Consider the following 20,646-nt stretch of genomic DNA (forward strand, 5'->3'; position numbering starts at 1 on the left):
TTTTGATTTAGTTAAATTACAAACAGATACGGGTATTTGCTAAATTTGTTTGAATCAATATGTAGGTATGTCATATTTCATATTAACAAGCTATTTTCTCATATTTATTATCAAATGATAACCAGTAATAAAATTTTGGATTAAGTTTTTTCTCGAATTTTGTATTACTTATTACGTTAAAATATTTCTCGAAGGTTTATTTACTTTGCCCTGAATTAATTCAACATAAGAAACGCAACATCATCATAAAATTTTTCATGTAGCACAAATATAAATATACCAGACAGCGCTCACTGAAACACAAAAGAAAAAGCAAGTAAGTACTACGATCGTCTCAATACATGCTTTTTCCATTTTTTTTTTTAATATCTGATCAGCCCTGCACAAATCTCGAAAACTTGAAAGGCGGCTATCAAAAACAGATTTTAAAATTATTCAAGATTATTACTTCCCACATTCACAGAACGCAGATGAGCAAAAGCCCGTACCTCCGCTGAACCTCAACCCTTGAAATTCACCGACTCAAAACCGACAATAAGATAAGGTTGACCGCGTCAGGCATCGTCAGAATTCCTGACGCTTCGTAAATTGGTGGCAAATACCTTACGCTTCATAAATGATGTACGAAGGTAAATTAAAATCACTGGAATTAAAAAGGTGTTTATGTGTGCGGTGGCTGCAATGCGCTGGCGTCGAAGAGGCATCGCGGTATTCCTGCGACGCCTTCAGTTGTTCGGGCGTCGCGGTGCCGATACGTATCCGACGCCGCTCTGGACTCTCCGCGTCGATTAACAAACACGTGATCATTTATTGGATAGTATCGACGAGGGCAGGTCGTAAATAAGAAAAAGGAGGTGATTTATAGAAGACGTTGGGGAAGTTCCATCATGTAAGGGTCGTCGTTTTTCCTGTATGTACCAACAAACATTTGTCCTTTTGTTAAATTATAGAATAAAAACTTTTCGATGTAAGGAGCTTTGCGTATGCCTGGAAAATTAATATTCGAATTATTATGGCTTGTTGCCAGATGCTTTATGCCAAGTTTCTGAGCTGATTTTAATTGGATTAATGGGTTTTTTATAACCAACTTATTCTCTGAGGTAACGAACTTTCGTTACATCGTCGTAAAAATATTTTAACCCTTTTTATATCCGTACGTAATAACTCTGGCGTTTGTTTTATCAAAATTATTTTAGACGGCGTTGTATCTGGTAGTAGAAGTGCACTTCAGGATAATGTAGCGTTGATAATTTCAGTAAACAAGACGATGACAGTACGGATAATAATTTAGTGGAACCATTCCGCTTCGTTACGCTTTAATTATTACTTAGATTAAAAACACTAAAATAAAAGTTTTTTGTGTTTTTTCACTTTTATTTACTGGAATATCGGGACGGAAATTTCGGCAAGTTTTGAGAAATCTAAATGTGTTATTCAAGAAAACAGGGTCTATTGTTCATATTTTCGTAGAGTAAAATAGAGACAAAACTTTTTTGTCATTGCAAATGCATAATTAAGGAAACTGAGAAAATTCATTATGTTCGAATAACTCAAAAAACGCATGAGAAACATATTCCTGGAATTTACTACACTACCCTCAAACATATTTTCCTTTAATTCTCTATGTTCTTATTATTTCCAATTTTACAATATTGGTGGGAAACTGGGGAAGTCTAATATTTTAAAATTTATTATGTTATATCACAAATGAATAAAAAATTTCTGGTTTTGCCAGTCCCCATCTTTTTATTATTTTTCAAGGATAACGTAAACATGTATATGCAGATTCTGCGAATCCTTATGGTTTTATTCTTTCCATCTTTCCATTTTCCCCTATTCATTGTATTGGATGGTATGTTTATAATACAGCATTAAATCAGTTACAAAACTAGTATTTTTTTATAGTGCCGATGTTTTTTTGGCGATAAAACCCACTCATAATCAACACGTTTTGTAAAACAAGCTATTTACTTAAGCAGAGGTTCATAGTGCGGAAATAAATTACATTTAGATTATATTTCATGCAAATAAACGTCACGCGAAAAACATATCAACACATTGTTTGATCATTTTATGATAAGAGTTACGAATTTTGGGCCATTAGTATCATGTTGAACGTTAAATTAAATGTTTTATATCAAAATAAATTAACAAAACCTGTTATTCGACGGGTTTGTTTAAACAACATTTGAATATTTTAATTATGAATGAGTAGTTCAATGTAAAAAAATCTAAAATCATTTAAACAAAAGTGTTCCTACTTTTGGAGCGTAATAAATACCGAAATACCGCCTACATATTGCGTTCTATTCTTTTTTATTAGTATTATGTGATTTTTTTAGCTATTGGTAAGTCTATAAACAAAAAAGAATATTATAAACACGTGTAGTACTATATTTTTGAGCATATTACCCTTAACAATTTATTATTATTTTAGTATCCATAGAAGATACATATTTAGAATTTTTGAAAATTATAACCGTTTTACGTTTAATTAATTTACGCCATTAGGTATTAAAGTCTAACTTGGACGCTATAACTATTTAATAAAGGTAAGGAAATGCTAGACTTTTTACTTCCCGAGCGTAAGAATCTATCCGACGAATAGTAAATTTCATATTTTCTCGACGTTTCATGACCTCTAGAATACAAAAAAGTAGGTTTCACGTCTCCGTCTATTTGTCTATCGCGGGTGTCGATTTTTATTAGAAAGATGTCTCCGAAACTCTTAGTTTGTCGAAATATGTATGTTAGGATTATCGTGTAGATGATAAAACGCTAACCAAAATTTGTTTCGTCTCCAAAATTTACAGTAGTAAATTATATTATTTAAATTTTATAAAATAAGGTTCTCCTGCATTTAGGATATATGAATCTGTATCGAGTTTTTATTCTAAACATCCAAATTTTTGGGAAAAAGTTAATTTTGTAACAAGATTTTGTAAATTAACTTCGAAATGGCAATGAATACTCTTAAATTTTGCAAACGTTTAAACGTTACCATAAACACCGAAAAAAATTTTGCCGAATAAATCTTACCTAAAATACGCAAAATATTATGACTATATTTGTGGGTTATCAATGCAATAATAGTTTTTAGAATTCTTTGTACAGGGTGACTCCAAAAATTAATGAGTATATAATATATTATAGATAAATTTTAAAATTTGATTATATATATATATATACTCATTTTTTAAGATCACTGCTCATGTAAACAAAGTTTAAAATAAGGTTGACGGCACTTTGTAAATTAAATATGCCTAAAAAATTGGTCTAAAATCATTTACACGGAATTCTTTTCGCCCCTGAATTATAGGCGAAAAAATACAGATTTTTCCAACACTAATAAAATTTAATTTTGCGAATTGTATTTTTTTAGTAACAATAATAAAATTTAATTTTGCGAATTGTAATTTTTTTATCATAAGTTAAAATAAAGATATGTGTGGACTGTTAGAGAATAGATAAAGAAGCCGTTCTATGCGTTTGGGTATTTTATAAAATTTGAAGTAACATTTATTCGGCAAACCAGGAAGATGACGTGATCAATTTTTGGGGGAGCCATAAACGAATAAATTCTGATTAACGATATATCATGTTTACGATTACATTAAAACGTTTGCAAGATTTCAGTGTATTCGGTTGTGCAGTTTCAAAGTTAAAAAATTGTAAAATGTTGTTATACAATTTTTTTTCTAAAAAGCTATTGTAAATTTTGGAGAGTAGGTTATCCCTTCTTGGTAGGGCAATTAAACAGGTTTTAGTTACTTTTACCATCTACATGATACCTTTAAAATGCATAGAAAAATTTGAAAAGACTCGGTCCAATTTTCTGTCTAATCAAAAATCGACACAGGCGACAGACGGCAGATATAGTAACAGTCGGAAATGAGAGATCACTTGTTTTACTGTAGGGATTATGAAAAGTCGAGAAAACATGAAAGGAACTAGTTGCCCGATGGACCTTCTTACTTTATATTTGTGTTCGAAAAACAAACTCTTCTCAAATCATTGCATGTTTTAAAGTTTGAGTTCAATTCAGTTGATTTTTCATTTCTCGTCGGTATGTTTTTTTATAAATGAAAACAATATTTTTTGGACTTTCATATAACACAATTTTTAATTTTCTGTTTTCATAGTAAAATAATGTTAAACACTTAGTGAACGTGCTGATTTTTTTTAACTGCAAATAATAAAACAAAAGTTAAAAATTACTTGGAGTGTATTTATTTAGCTTATTTTATTCTCGGTGCACTAAGAATGACAATGAAACAATTATTTCAATTATTATAGAAAGGATAGAGTATTGATTAACTCATCTATATTTCGCTTTAAGAAATTTGTTGTAACTATGCCAAAGAACTACCACACAGACAATATTGTTTTTTTTATTGACTACGATTTATTTATATCGCTTGATCAAGATAATTTGCAATCGAGTCTTGTTTGGAATTGAATCCATATATCCCCACGAAAATTATATGTTCAACGCTGCGGTCTAACGCTCCGCCATAGAAAGGATTTTATTTAATAAAATTAATTTTAATTGTCCAATAATTTATAAACCTAATATTTGAAGTAGACACCCAAAAAGGAAAAACTAAAATCCTTATAAACTAATTTTTTACTTTAATTTAAATTTTACATCGATTTACTAATTAATGTTGCTATAAAAACTGTCATATGTCCCTTCTAACCTAACTTTTCTTGTTTTCTTCGTTTTTATTGCTTGTTGGAGAAATAATCTTTATAACATTTATTTAGTTCTTTTTAGAACTTCGTTTGCGTATTTGTGTATTCCCTCAAAAATGATTTCCATTGGCCAGAATGCATTTATTATAGACTCTTATTGTAGAAATATACAGAAGGTACACGGTGTGTGAGCATATTCGATTCAAGTGATTTGGATGAATTCCGGGAAAATTTCCCTACAACATGTCCATTTTTGCAACTCATTATAATGAAGTGTCGCTAGTTACGGGAAACCTCGTCTCTACAAAAAAAAAAGGGAGAAAGTGGCAGATTGGAAGATATGGGAACTCCTAAAAATCTGGAAACATTAGACAGGTAATGGAGCACACCCCTACAAAATCCATGCTACATTTAAGGCAGCAATTGAAATATTGTATGGACTTGCCGAGGAATAGATCTTGCGACTAACATGTGCGCAAGAATTAGATACAGAAGATTTTCCAGCTAATTCTCAAAATATGGGAATATAGGGCACCGAAAATTTACATATTTATGTTGAGGCTCTCATTCCTCTTAAGATTCACCTCACCGCTGCTGGTTGATGAACAAGAAATTTAGGCGGATTTTATTTCACAACAAAATAGGGCTACAGCTAGCGCATTCGGCTAGGACCACAATAAGGTTAAGGGAATTGTTTGACAACAATCATTAGTCCAAATACTATCTGCCTTCCGAAATCTCATGATCTTACTCCTGCAGGTTTTTTTAGCTTTATTTAAAGAACACTATATATCGAACATCTATGAACAATTTGAAGAATTAATTTTGAGAGTAACAAAAGAAATTAACGAGATAAAAAATAATGTAAACATGTTGAGGCACGTGATGGATGGAGTTAACCGATTAGAACAAACAAAATTTTCGGCATTTATTGTAATTTCGTTTTATTTATTTAATAAAATTAATTATAATTAACCTTGTACCAATTTTCCCTGTAACTTCACACTTAATTTATTAAAAATTTTATTAACAAGTGCCATTTTTGCTATTATTTTTGTTATTTTTTGACAATTATCATTATCAGTATGGTTTAATCACTGACATGCTAAATACTTTCCAAGGATGATTCGATTACAAATTACGGTGGTTGCCTGAATGTTGATAGTGAATCGGAGGTTCAAAATTTTTTTAATGAATAATAATTTTAACTTATATTACGACATTTTTATCAGACCTACCTACGTATTGGATTATATACTTCCTCCAGCACACAAGGTAATAACCTGGTGAGATACATTTAATTTTTTATGCATTTTTAAATTCTCAATCTGCAAAACTTCGAGTGAAACTCATTGCTATGAGCGCTCTTCATAAACATAGATTTGTTAAAATACATCAACCGGCTTAATTATTTTAAAATATACGTACCTACATTTTTCATTTACCCGTCATGAGCCTGATTCCACTAGACGTAAATGTAAAGCTATTGGATTAAAAAAAGGCCGACTTGGGTCATATATACTTGGGTTACGCAAACAATGATTAAATTAAATTCTTGTTGCCATTTTGACATTAGATTGAATTTTACTAATCCAGATGTAATCTACAGATGATCGATTAAAAAAATTACTGAATTTACAGACTATCAGTAACGAACGTGTTCAGTTATAATGAGTTTCACCGAATTTTGCAAATTTGATAATCAAGAGGAAAAAATGAAATTCGTTTCAACATGTTAACGTTCATGTCCTGTCCACATGTTCAGATATCAGATCAGATAGATATAAAAATATAATAATGGAATTCATCATATCAATTATTAACATTTAAGTGGTATGTAAAAAAGATGATTTAATTTATAAGAACCATAACCGTGCTGTTTTTAGTTTACAATACAAGTTAACTATACGTACTATCGTTAAATTACTCGTAGTTAAGTAGTCATCAGCTAAATTTCGCTGCAGGTGTCACTGAAACTAATAAAATATTGTTTCATATCTTTTATTAGAAAACTATTCCTTGTCGGTTGCTTGACAACTTATAATGAATCGATGCTGTAAGTTCGAAAGTATAAAATGAATATTTTGCTGCATGACAACAGCAAAACATCCGACGAACTGTTCAAACTTCGAGCAACTTGTACTACACGCAAATAAAATCTTGAAAGTTTATTCGACGATAATGGATCATGACAACGTAAAATACTGGACTGTATATTTAGGAATATTTACTTATTTTTGTGTGTGATCTATATATATATTTCTAAATATACCTAAAGGCCAATGTTTTACCCAATTTGTAAAAGAAAACTATTCTACAGAGCAATATATGAGACAATTTTTCATTTTTCTTTTTACTTGGAAATATCACTTACATCGTCAACAAAACTTTATCCAGTAGAGCTGTACTTCGATGGAGTCTTTATTTACTTTTTGCTACATATTTAACTTATATGTAAAGTTATTGTCATTCAGGACAATAAAATTTTTATGATACGTTCTAGACAGAGTAATACAGAAGTGCAGTCATCCGTGCACTTTAACTGCAATAATTTCAATAAAAGATCATAAAACATCTAACTGGAGTTGAAAGTTGGATAAAGAGGTGTTGACATATATGCTTTGCAAAATCAACAAATATACAAAAGGGAACAGCTGTCTTTAATATATATTGCAATTTACCGATTCTGAAGGTTTATAAAAATCGGAATACATTCAAATTTTTCGAATAGAATTTAATGGAAAATAAAAACTGATTTTTCCATCTGAATCAGAAAAAGTCTGCGAAATCTGTACCACTTAAGACATCAAATCGCACGTACTTATCGTCATTTTCACTGATGCTATTTACACTAATAAGCGAATCCCATAGCAAAAATTATAGATAAGTGTAAGCAGACGAGAGGAATTAAGTCATTCGTTCACATCCACTTTGTCCCACTTTAAAAGTTTCCTAAACTGTTTCCGATTCGCCTTTTATCGTCTACCGAATTTTCCCCTTTCCATGTCTCCCCTCATTGGAAATTTTAATCAGTGACAAATCCTAACCTTCTCGATAATTCGATTTAAATATCTACTACGTCTGATAAAAATTTGCATTTTACAGCCGAACAATTAAATAAACTGAATTTTGTATCGGTTATATTGAATAAAAGTCGGCCTTTTACGAGGTAAAAAAATTTAAGAGCAAAAATCATGAAATATTTTCGTTCGCCGAATGAACATGTTACGAGCCCTAACAACTAAATGTTCGGACACGTATTCTTTTATACAAAAAAATGTAATTTAATGAAAAAAAATGTATTTTACAAAAACAAAACTAGAGTAATAGATAAGTAGGTATCTTTAATGCAATATTCTCAACAAAAATTGTAATATTATTAACTTAACAAAATTATAACACAACAAGAAGCTGATATGAACGAATAAACTTGGCAACTAAATATTCGGACATGAGTATTTTTTTTTACTTAGTATGGTGTAACATCTCCTTTTGCTTTGATTACTGCGCGTATCCTTGCAGGCATAGTACTTACAAGACTTCTGCAGTATTCAGGAGTAAAACTTGCCCAAACTTCGTCGATTTTTGCTTTTAAACCTAAGAGTGTTCGTTGGGGGTTGTTGCGCAAAACGGATTTTATGTCGTGCCAAAGTGTCTCAATGACATTTAAGTCAGGGCTGTTCGCAGGCCATGAAAGGACTCTTATATCATGATCCCCAAACCATTTCTTAGTACTTTTTGCGGTATGACATGGTGCATCGTCCTGTTGAAAAATATAATCGTTGTCCGGATACAGTTTTTCAACAGAGGGCAACAAACTGTTTTCTAAAATTTGTTGGTATTTCATGGCGTTAATAGTCGTTTCCACCAATTCATAATTCCCCAACCCTTTGGCTGACATGCACCCCACCCCATTATTCCTTTAGGAAACTTTACAGTTCGTTTTAAACAGTCTTTATTGAACGCTTCACTTTTTGATCTTATCACTCTTCTCCGCAAATCTCCCACGCCCACATCAAATTTTGACTCGTCACTAAAAATGACCTTTGACCAATCTTCCATGGTCCATGCCAGCTTAGACTTTGCCCAGTTGTACCTATTTTTCTTTTGATTTGCCGTTATTAAAGGTTTTTCTTTGGCCTGTAACGGCACGGTGGAACAAATGTAAACCAAAAACTTAAAAATTACCTTATAAAAACTTAATCCTGACTTGTGAATCAATTTCCTACAACATTCTCGTGACAGCTTATGCCCTATTGCATCCGTCCATTGTGCTGTTATGTCCCGCAATGTATTTCTTCGATTTTTTTTACAAAGTTTTACAAGGAGCCTTTGACTTCTTTCTGAAACTAATTTCGGTCTTCCTGAACTTTTTCCTTTAACGTTTAGTCCACCAGTTTCGCGATAATGTGAGATTATATCCGCTACAGTGGACTTTGCTAAATTCAGTTCTTCACTAATTTCCCGAATTTTTTTACCTTGGCAATACTTCTTTACAATAAGTGCACGTAATGATTTTTTAAGTGGACGTCCACGAACCATTTTGTTAAAGAATATATATATTTTTCTATGGATCTTACAACACAGTTAGGTAAAGCAGGAAGAGGAGAATGATATTTATTAACAATCAAACAATTCACACCGCCTACTTAGTGAAAATTATTTTTTTTATTTATTTGTCCGAATAATTAGTTGCCAAAGTGTATTCACTTTTTCTGAAAAATCCACAGTCATATTTGAATTAAAATTCTATGTAAAGTAAATCATTCAACTTTTTTATTAAAAACTATTCTTTGAAATCTTAGCTTCCTATTTTTATGTGATTTGATAATAAAAATTAAAAATTAATTCATAAAGAGTGGTTTTTGAACGCTCCGGTTAGTTTGTCCGAACATTTAGTTGTTAGGGCTCGTAATATTAAATCTGCATCTAAATTACAAAAGGATTCTAAAAATTATTGAACTAGCTGTTCTTATTTGTAAAGAACCGATAGTTATATTTAGAGAGCGGATTTCTAGGTTTAATGCTTTTTGTGAAAAATGTAAGCGCTTCAAAACTTTTTTATATCTGTAACTATGATACAATTTGGAGTCATTTGACACATTTTTTTATGCTTATTTGTTTTTTTTTTCAATTTTATGCATATTAAAACTTATATTTTAATGCATATTTTGGTCAAATGCCGGCCTTGTCGGGAATACAAATACTTGTTAGTTAGCCGTATCGTATCGTATGCATTTTACCTGGACTTGACCATTGAAGTACACTTACTCAAGACCCTTTCTGTGAATAGGTTCCGGTCGTTTGGGTAATAAAATTTTATTATAAGATTGGAAAAATACTCCATAGATTTTATGACTTGAAATCCTTACTTCCGTTGATAATGAATTAAAGCTTTTAACCAGATGTTCTTTTTCGGCATTTTGCGGCTAGACCGTTGAAGATTTTCTAGAAAAAAGGATTATTGTACCCAACTACCTACCTTAAAATTTTTCTAATGGAAACTTTTAAGTAAATGAACCGTTTATTTCACAACCATCAGTCTATCGCATCTGTCGTAGTACAGTGTTATACGTGGTTCTCCCTTGTTACATGTTGAGTTCTTTTTGGTAATATTACTAATATTTTAAAAGAATGCCGAAAGTAAAATCGACGCCGGATAAGTGGATAAGGGATTTTCTAGAATTAAAATTAGAAAACAACAAAATATTCTGCAGAGCTTGTGTGAAAACCGTAAGCCCACTAATTTTTTTTTATCTATTTTCCTTTGTTAATTCTGTATATGTACGTTGTTTTAGATTCAAAGTGATAAAAAATATAACGTGACGCAACATGTCAGAACGACTCTTCATGTAGAAAGGAAGACAATGTTTGAAGTTTCTAAAATTAAACAGCAGACCATACATGAATCTGTTGCATCTACTTCCACAAAAGATGAGCAGTTTCAGTTTAATTTCGATTTATGTAAAATGATGATCCAGTCCAATATACCTTTAAAAAAATTGGAGAAAGGCCCTCTTCAAGAATTCCTTGAAAAACACTGCAATCGACATATTCCGGTTGAAAGTACTCTCCGAAAAAATTATGTAGGCCCAGTGTTTCAGCAAGTTTACAACGAAATTAAACATCGCATTGGAGACAATTATTTATGGTTCGCTGTCAATGAAACAACCGATAGTTGTGGAAGATACGTGGCAAGTTTAATTGTTGGAATCTTAAATGAAAATTTCCCTAGTCGAGGGTATGTAGTAAGTTTGAAAATGTTAGATAAAACAGATGGCAATACGATTACCAGATTTGTAAATGACAGTCTTACGTCACTATTTTTGCCAAATGCCGTACCGGCGAATAAAATTTTATTGATGATCTCGGATGCAGCTCGTTATATGTTGAAAGCAGGGAATAATCTAAAAATATTGTACCCCAGATTAATTCACTCTACTTGCATTGCCCACGGTTTAAACAGAGTGGCTGAAGGAATACGTTTGCAGTTTCCTACTGTTAATAAATTAGTGGCAAATGGTAAAAAGATTTTTGTTAAACATTTTAAGGAAAAATTTCCAAACATACCATTGCCCCCAGAGCCGATTATAACGAGGTGGGGAACATGGTTACAGGCCACATTTTATTATGACAAATATATCAAAGAATTTAAGGAAGTAGTTACGGAGTTTAGCGAAGATTCTTCTCAATCGATTAAAGATTGCATAAATATTTTGGAAAACAAAGATTTGCGACAAGATCTAGCTTTTCTAAGAAGAAATTATCAATTCATATGTGAGGTAATAAAAAAGTTAGAAAAACCCAACATGTTGTTGGTAGATGCCATAAACTTAGTGAAAGAATTTAAACAACAAGTAAACGCAGTAAGGGTGATATTGGTACTAGAATATCTCAAAAACTTGACGAAGTGTTAAATAAAAATGCAGGTTTCGGTGTTCTTTCCGACGTTACTCGTGTTTTACAAGGCCAGAAGGTGGAAAATTTGGAGTTAGATTCAACATTAGTTGCAAAATTCAAATTTGCGCCAACAACGAGTGTGGATGTTGAACGCACATTCTCCAATTTTAAACACATTTTAAATGATCGGCGAAAAAATTTTACAGTGGACAACTTGGAACATATTACAATCATAAATTGTTTTAAAGAAAACTGAAATGCGTGTGTAAAATATAAAGTCTAGGATTATTGTAATAATATTTTATCCAAAGTTCTAAGAAGTGTTCTTTGATTTGTAATATGATTATGTTTTTAATGCTTTTTTGCTTAAAACAAAACATTTTTAATGAAAGTGTTATGCTTATTTAATGCTTTTTTGCTTAAAATAAAACTTTTTTATTGAAAATGTTGTGCTTATTTAAGCGCTTATTCTTTATTTTTTTGTGCTTATAAATCCGCTCTCTAGTTATACTGTTAGTAACTTAATTTAAAAATTGAAATAAATTATTTTAATGTATAATGTAATAAAATCCGACTTGCATAAACTCTATTTTATCGTTATTCATGGTGGGTATAATATTTTAGTGCTACTTATTTTTTTGTCCTTTATTTAAATATTCTAATTTTTTTTCTTAAAAACTGTAAATTTAAGTACGTTTCCGTTTGTTTGTTGTCTTTTTGTCGATTTTATAGATTATCTCTGAAAATATTGGTGTTATGGTATTATTACATTTAAACATGATGATGTATGGAATGCTCCAAGCCTCTAACAACAATGTTCTTTCATGCGACCATTACCTTTATACTTTTTCATTTTGAACAGTCTCTCCAAGAAAATCTTTCACCTTCTACTGCAATATTGACATAAGGCAACCGTACTCCAAAAGGAGGAGTATACAGAAAGTCAGCAGTCTTTATTGAATTCTCCTTGGAAAACACCTAAATAATGTGAAATATAAATCCAAGTATAGCCTGAAGCTTACAAATTTCATTCTCGCGCAGTTTTTTTTGTAGTGTTAAACAATATTTTGATTTTTACAAATCATTTCACTCAGACAAATTTCTTCTAAATTTTAAATAATTTTGCGTTTATATCTGTGCAATAAAAGGACAATTATTTTGCAATTATTAATTGATTCAAATACATGTGTGCAATAAACATTAATAAATTTATTTACACATGTTAATAGCTATTACATACTGCTTAGCAATCAATGAACAATAAAATTACAGAAATAAGTATTCTGTCTTCCTCCGTTTCCCTTTGTTTTGTGCATTTTTTAGTTGTTTACTTTAATTAAATCGTAAACTATAAAGCTTACGGACAGTCTTTGTCGTCTCAGCAGTTAGTTTTCCCACGCTCCGTATGTCCCTGTTTGAGCATGTCCGTTGTTAGTTCTTCCATACCCTTGCGTAAACCTACATTATATTTTTTAAAGAAAATATTAAGCAGTGAAAACTGGAGAAAAATTATAATAGCAATACAAACAAATAATAATAATAATTTTTTTTTTATTTACGCAGCAGTTTTGTTATTAACATATTAAATTGTCCTTAAGTTTCATGAGTCTGATCAAGATCATGATCTAGTCAAGATAGTTTAGCACCGAGCAAAGTAGATCAGAGTAACATATATCACATATCATACAAAACGTGAATCCATGTTTGTTAGACAAAAATAAAAATCTATAGTATTCCAGTTTAGTTTTGCCAAGCAAAGATTTGTCCTATCACGTCAATAAACTTATTTAATTCCGTAACTTAGAAGTTCTTTTATAGCTTTATTTTGGTAACTTGTGTATATAAGGAAAAAATTGCTGCCGATTAACGTTATACGTCTTTCTTGCTTTTCCAGATAAATAAATTAGTTGAAATGAAACATAAATGAAGCCGTAAACGCTCCCGAGTCACGTCAACCATGGCCTCATGTCCTTTTCGGCGTACTTCGTCGCATGCCCTCCCGAATGGTGCTCTGAAGAGATCTTTCACGTCGAGACAGTCTTCTATTCAAATCCCTAACGACGACCAAGATGAAGAGGACAAAAATACGCTCAACTTAAAACACTTGAATGATGCCATCGTGACACTTACAGCGCCACCGGTGAGTTGAAATTAATTGAAAAACAAAATGTTTCCTTTAGGTACGCTTTATAAAGATGCGACTAAAATGTAAACTATGGAAGAACAAACAGGATTGCATACAAATAATTGTATCTGAAAATTGGAAAATGATTTAATACCTAGTTAAACTTTACGACTATATCGCTGTGTAGCTGAAATTACTTCTTTAACTGCTTTAGTTCTCCAAAGGCAATAAAGTGTGCACAATGAAAAAAGGTCGTGTGAATAAATGGTGTAAGTGCAAAATAGGTTATCGGGTTATTCCTTTATAGCATTAATGAGATATTGAAAACCCGATGATATTCTCCCTAATTACGACGAGCCAATAAAACTACAATAATCAAATTAGATTTAATAGCGTCTCCTATTTTACACTTTGTCGCACATTAGCAACTTTAATTGCGGATCTTAACTCCTTCGAACTCGATCTTATGTTTTTGGTATGATTACGAAGACGGCAACAAACTGAAGGCACTCGGCTTGGATGGCGATGTGAACGCTAGAGATCGGTATCAGATTCTGCCTTAAAATACCTGCTAAAATATATTTCACATGAGGATATTCCAACTGGATATTGATTTACTTGTTTTAATTTAGCTTTTTTTACTTAGTTTCCGTAGTGTTCCAAAGTCGTAGACAAAACTTAAAGACCAAGTGGATTTGCATTTGATTTGTCAAAATGCTGAAACTTTAAAGTGTTTAAACAGAATGACATAAGTGACAGATGTGATGTGGATTTGAACATTTACTGCCGTATAAGTGACCTTATGGTGACAACTAAAATTTTTACCACATTAAATCGTGGCTAAACCCATATGTATGTATAGCTTATATTACAATACACAAATGCCCTAAAAATTATGACACAAATGATGTTTCTTTGTCGTAAAATTTTGTCTACGACTTTAAGTGAATTGACGAAATTAAAAGTTAAACAAAAAATAACGAATTAGTTTGATTATATTATTATTATTTGTTCTTTCAGTGTATATTGTCATAAGTTTTTTCGAAACGTATTATGTGATATGAACTACAATAATTGCCAAATAAGTATACTAATAACAAATAAGTACATTTTAACCGACAGGACCAAGACGCTTGAATTTTCGTACCTTAACCTCATGCCGATATTTCTAATAAAAAGTCCAACATGTGTATTCATTCTCTTTGACCTACGCAGTTTTATTTATCACCGACTCACGCACTATAAACATTTCCGCTTTATTAAAAACTATTAAAATGTCGGATACAAAAATTTATTTGTTTGTTTTGGATTTTGGGTGAATTTTATAATGCAATAAATTATTCTAACTGGTTCCTAACTTTTCCTCTTAATCATGAATATTATACGATGCTTTTAAAAAGTCATCTTACTTTTGTAAACTTTTGAATGATACGTACTAGTCCAGTGTATCATACAACGAATGCAAGAGTTATAGTAAATAAGGAGCAAAAATCCAAACATAAAATAATTGTTTTAACCTAAGGATAAACCATGAGTCAAATCATATACCTACACTATACCAGGTGTCTGGAAAATGGCGGATTAAGTCTCCGCTACTCGCTTAACAATCAACTGGTGAGTCTGAGAAAAATAGTAAAAAAAATTCTTCTCACATTTTGGTGGATTTACGAGTATAATGCTTTTAAAATTGGCTCTTTTGCTACGTTAAACAACTAAACAACACATTCATTAAAACAAACTTTTAGTTAATATTTCTCTCTCCCATGACAATGGTTGGTTAATTACCACTTCAGTTAGAATGTACAAAGATATGGTTGTGTTGTTTTTGTAATAATTTAATAAAATTCTATTTGACAACCATGTTTGCTGATATAAGGCGAAGGTACAAATCAGCAAAAATCGAGTTAGCAGATAAAAATATTTGACGTATCAAGTTTTCAAAACCATACGTTCAAAATTTTCGCAGTTAATTTTAGGTCCCCTGGTGTTTTATTTTCGGATAAATATAAAGGAATCTGGTGTTTTGTTGGTGGATGAACTTGAAAAAAATCTTTTGAGCTTTTGGTGTTTTATTATTTAGGAATTTGAAAAAGTCTTGAGTGCCGCAGCCCATGGGGATTTTTTTGTAAATTATTTAAAACAATCTTGGGGGACTTTGGTGTTCTATTTTTGAAAAATTTTGACTTGACCTGTTTTCGAGTTAATTTTGGGATCCCGTTTTCTTTTTGAAAAATTTAAAACAATCTTGAGGTTCTAAACTTGCGAGCATTAAAATCGGGCCACTATTCAAATCTGACTTTGAATGAAAATTATTCAAAACCTATATATCTATATCTATATGAATCCTGTAGAACATCTGTCGGATGAACTTAAACGAAGAATTAGAGATAGGATCCCGGCTCCTGGATCATTCCAAGAGCTCAAAATAGCGACTGAAGAAGAATGGGCTAAGTTGTCGTCACCTTAATTGAGTCCATGAGTAGACGAATGCGAGCGGTTATTAGAGCTAGGGGTGGCAACACCGAATCTTAACATCATTTTTTTCTTTAAATTGTTGATTTTGTTAACATAAAAAAATTCGTTATTGAACAATTTTCTTTTTTGCCGGAGATATTCACGCAGTAGATGCATGCAATATTGCCAAGTTTACTTTTATAAAACTGCGTTTTTTCATAATCTACAGCAAAAAGAGTTTTAGTATTATTTTCTTTTTTGGCATTCCCGAAACCCCCATACATAACGTACTGACAAGTTAATCTCTCATTTTCGAGAGACCCGGTATATCCTTTTAAATAAAAATTTCCTTCTGTAACTTTTAATTTTCTTCCTTTTACCCTTTTAAATAAACATTTTTGTAAAATTCGGTTGTTAATTGTTCAAGTTTTCCACATACATTTGGGTTAGGAAAAGTGAAATTTTTCCTAAGTAGAGCGGAAAAATAAAACAAAACAATATCAAACACCACTTCTCAAATTCCTTGTACGCCTTTTTATAATTTTTTTTTTGATTTCTCGGCCAATAGTGAATTACTTGCCAGTGTGGCTGACTCTTCAACATCAAAAAATACTGATGAAACATCATCTTCCAACATTTTTACCTCAAGAAACACCCAAAACACTTCAAACGTTGAAAAATTGCAAAATGTTGCGTTGTTTGTTTGTATTTTCCATGACAACAAATTTATTGCATTAAAAGGGACTTGATACTTTATTATTCAATTAAATTTATAATGAAGAGTTTTTTTACCTAATTTTACAAAATCTTGTGTGCAATTTGATAGGAAAAGTGTCTTTCCACATTCACGACATGTTTTTGATCTCGACTTCGTCTCGATCAAAAATCTCATGTCTAGAATGTGGAAAAATGTCACTTTTCCTATCTTATTGCACAAATAGCTATTTTAATCCTTTTAATTTCCTTGAAATATTTCTAGAATTGTTATATATTTTAAGATAATTCTATATTACCTCCAATATTTTTAAATATTCTTTTAGGGCATTTCGTAATTTCTTTTGGTATTTAAATTTTTTTTTTCGGGCATACTTTCACAGTGATTACTACCCTGAACAGTGTAGTAATCGCACAATTATATTGGATGCTCCAAAAGAAAACTGAAGAAGGTGTTTCTGTAGTGGTTCAAACTTTTCGAAAACACTGGAAACTGTGCAATGATGTCTTTTTGAGGAAACATTGAAAATATATATCGATTTACATGGTAAGAATTAAAGATCAACAATAAATAACTAAGCTCATTACACATTTATTAAAACAATACTGTACATTTGGATTTACTAGCAAAAATGTCGAAAAATTTTGTCAGCATTAAAAACGTGTTAAAAATGCTGTTCTTAGTAGATCAGTCTTAGGTGCCGGTTGATGGAAGGCATACCGTGACTGAAATAAGATCCTTAAATACTCGTCTGTGGACCTAAAATTATATATATTTGATTTTTATTTTTTTCAAAACTTCCCATTTTCTTTAACATGAGTGTATCTATACCAGTTTTTTTACTTGTGTCATATAAGATTATTTAGAATTACTTATAGCTCATACCTCATCGAATGTAGTTTTGTTTTTGAATTATACGGAAAGAAAAAAAATCTGGTGAATTTAGACATTCTAAGAAATTGAATAAACGTTTGTTGACTTAATAAAGTTTTAAGGGAAATTTAAAATTTATCCAAACGTTCACACCCCCAACTAGTGGCTTCAAAACTCTAGTTTAATTAAAGAGTAACGACGTGTGACCATCCTTTTAGTACTCCTATTAATTTAATATACAAATCCTAGCAACAATAAAACAGATGAATCCAAAAATCTGCCGTGTGTAATTAAAGCAAATTTTCAAAATGTCAACCTCTGTTGCGTACAGATGCCTCAGCACGTCGAATTAAAGATTGTTGGGTTCGTCTTATCAAATTGGGATCTGCTCTAATTTCAGTAGCAATACTCTGTGTTCGGCCTCGCAGTTGCTCAACACTATTTATTGGAGTCCGATATACCAATTGTTTCATATGGCCTTAAAAAAAGTCACATGAGTTAAGATCAGATGATCGGGAAGTCCACAGAACTGCTCCATTCCGTCCAGTTCATTTTCCAGATTTTTTTTTATTAAACCACACTTTCACTTCTGTAGCGTAATAGGCGGCGGCTCTATCATGGATGTACCACATGCGACATGTCTCTTCTTCTTGCCAGTGGTACATTCTCCATAAGGTCTTCCGATGGGTTTTCAAAAAAGTTAAATATGCTGTTAATCGCGGGGGTAATATACATAGGGATCTATTAACTCGTTTCCAACCATACCTGTCCATATGTTTACATAAAATCGCTCTTGAAAGATTTTTTCTTTTTTAAATTACATGGGGGTTTTCATCACTCCAAATGTGAGTATTGTGTGAATTAACAGCACCAGCTCTTATAAATGTTGCTTTGTCTGTTGAGAGCAACTTCTCAACAAATTGCGGTTTCTCTCTACTTTTTTGACACATCCATTCACAAAAGCGAACTCTACGTGAAAGATCTTCAGGTTTCAAAAACTGATCCCGTTGTATGTGGTAAGGGTACAAACCTTATGTACGTAGAGTTCTTCATACCACAAATGGTGAAACTCCCACTTGATAAGATAATCGTCTGATGCTTATCCTTGGATTCTCTTCAACGGCATTCAAAATGACTTCCTTAGCATCAAATACACGTTCTGTCTTTTGAAAACAAGGTTCAAATTTGCCATGTTCTAGTAGGCGTTGAATAACTGCGGCTAAGGTTTTGTAACTGGGCAATCTTCGTCCAAGAAACGTTTCCTCAAACGTCAAATGCTTGAATTGTCACTGTTCCTAAGCAACAAGTATTTTTCAATTTTACCTTCTTTAAAATTAGTCGTATTACTATGGTGTTCGTGTTTATTATCTTACTATTCTTAAATTCACTAGCGCACCCACGTTTATTTAAAGTTTTCAGTTAATTTTATCTTGAAAAGTAAAGGATTATTATTGCAGAAATTTTTGTTTCATAGCCTTAAAAAAATAGTCAAATACCATAAAAAAAGTTTCCTTGCAATTCAAAAACACCCTGTATATAATTTTAAAAGTGGAATCTAGTGCGCTCACAGTCAGTATCCTTCTCATCTCTCTAGAACTTTTCTTCTTTTATTTCTTCTTACGAAAGTTGGCAAAACGTTGAAATCTTTTTCAAAATTAACGTGGTTCAATCTGAAAAACGTCTTTCTGACACGAAATTTTAAATGTTGTTTACGACACACTAATTTTATTTATATCTACAACTGGGTAAGGTTATGTTTACAACGACACGTATCTGTAGACTATTTCTGTTACCTACACATATTTCAAGAAAAATTTCGCATATTAGTGAAGATATCCACAAGTGATAAAAGCTAGCCTGTTGTTATGTTAGATAGTATTAAAACTCTCATTTTTGTAAACGATCCTAACTGATTACATTTAATTTTGTGCAGAACTTTACTAAATTTTTATTTCCCAAGCGTAAGCTAGGGAAGAACTACAACAGGGTCCATCTCACGTATAAATAATTTCCTGTTTTCTCGACATTTCATGATTTCTATAATATGAAAAAGTAGGTTTTTGGTTCCCGTTTGATTGTCGTCTGTCGTCTGTTGACGATTTCATTAGCCTGAAACTAGGGAACAGATCGTTGTGGAAGTTCAGATTTTACGATCAAAAATTCAGTTGTTCAATAAAATTTTCAATTTAACTTATCGACAATAAAACCGATTGCTCCCATTATAAAGAATAACGCAAATAGCTAATCAGAAAAGATTTAGTCATTCCACACACTTGATGGCGTCTTCTTAAATTTTTTTCAAGTACATTTGGTCTGAAATTTGCTTATTCTCGTAATCGTAAAAAAAATCCGAAACAACTTTTTGGGAATAAGTTTATTGAGGCACAAATACTTCCATATTACACTGGTCGAGTTAAAATGAAGAACAAAAGATTTCATCAACACTATAGGGTGTTATTAAAAGCTACGTACAACAAAATTGACAGTTCTTCGCGAAGTCTAAGAAGTCTGAAAAACTTATTTTGTGTTACCAAAATTATAATTAACTCTTATTCAACCTTTTTAGATGCTATTCAAGGATAAATAGGTAAAATTAATTTATTTTAGTAAGTCCTAGCAACTGTAACAATAATAAAAAAATAAGAGACCCTTTTGTTGGTACAGAAACGGAAGATGACCTTTTTATCAGAGGCGTACAACGAATTTGGACATAAATTGTAATAATTTTTATTTCTGAAAAGGAGAACACTATTACCTGTCTTTCTTTTACTTTTAGCACCCATATTTCGAGACCAATTGCTGATTTTATTTTGTACGTACCTTTCAATAACACGCTGTATAATATGCTCTATTACTTAAATAGCTACGAACTTTCTCTTAAATT

The 20,646-nt window shown here is 31.5% G+C and overlaps 1 protein-coding gene across 2 annotated transcripts in view; it reads left to right on the forward strand.

The window, feature by feature from the left end:
• The first annotated feature begins 744 nt into the window (after positions 1-744).
• Positions 745-20,646, forward strand: part of LOC135122457 (head-specific guanylate cyclase) — a 207,398-nt gene continuing 187,496 nt past the window's right edge. Inside the window, exons 1-2 of one of the 2 annotated variants that reach the window (XM_064046644.1) lie at positions 745-910; positions 13,490-13,735. In XM_064046644.1, coding sequence (XP_063902714.1) covers positions 13,553-13,735 — 183 coding nt within the window. In that variant the 5' untranslated portion in view covers positions 745-910; positions 13,490-13,552. The remainder of the gene's footprint in view (positions 911-13,489; positions 13,736-20,646) is intronic. The other variant, XM_064046652.1, reaches the window with a different exon arrangement.

This window comes from Zophobas morio, unplaced genomic scaffold (assembly GCF_036711695.1).
Source record: "Zophobas morio isolate AGI-343-1 ecotype UQ-CSIRO unplaced genomic scaffold, CSIRO_AGI_Zmor_V1 ptg000002l, whole genome shotgun sequence".
NCBI classification, from domain to species: Eukaryota; Metazoa; Arthropoda; class Insecta; order Coleoptera; family Tenebrionidae; genus Zophobas; species Zophobas morio.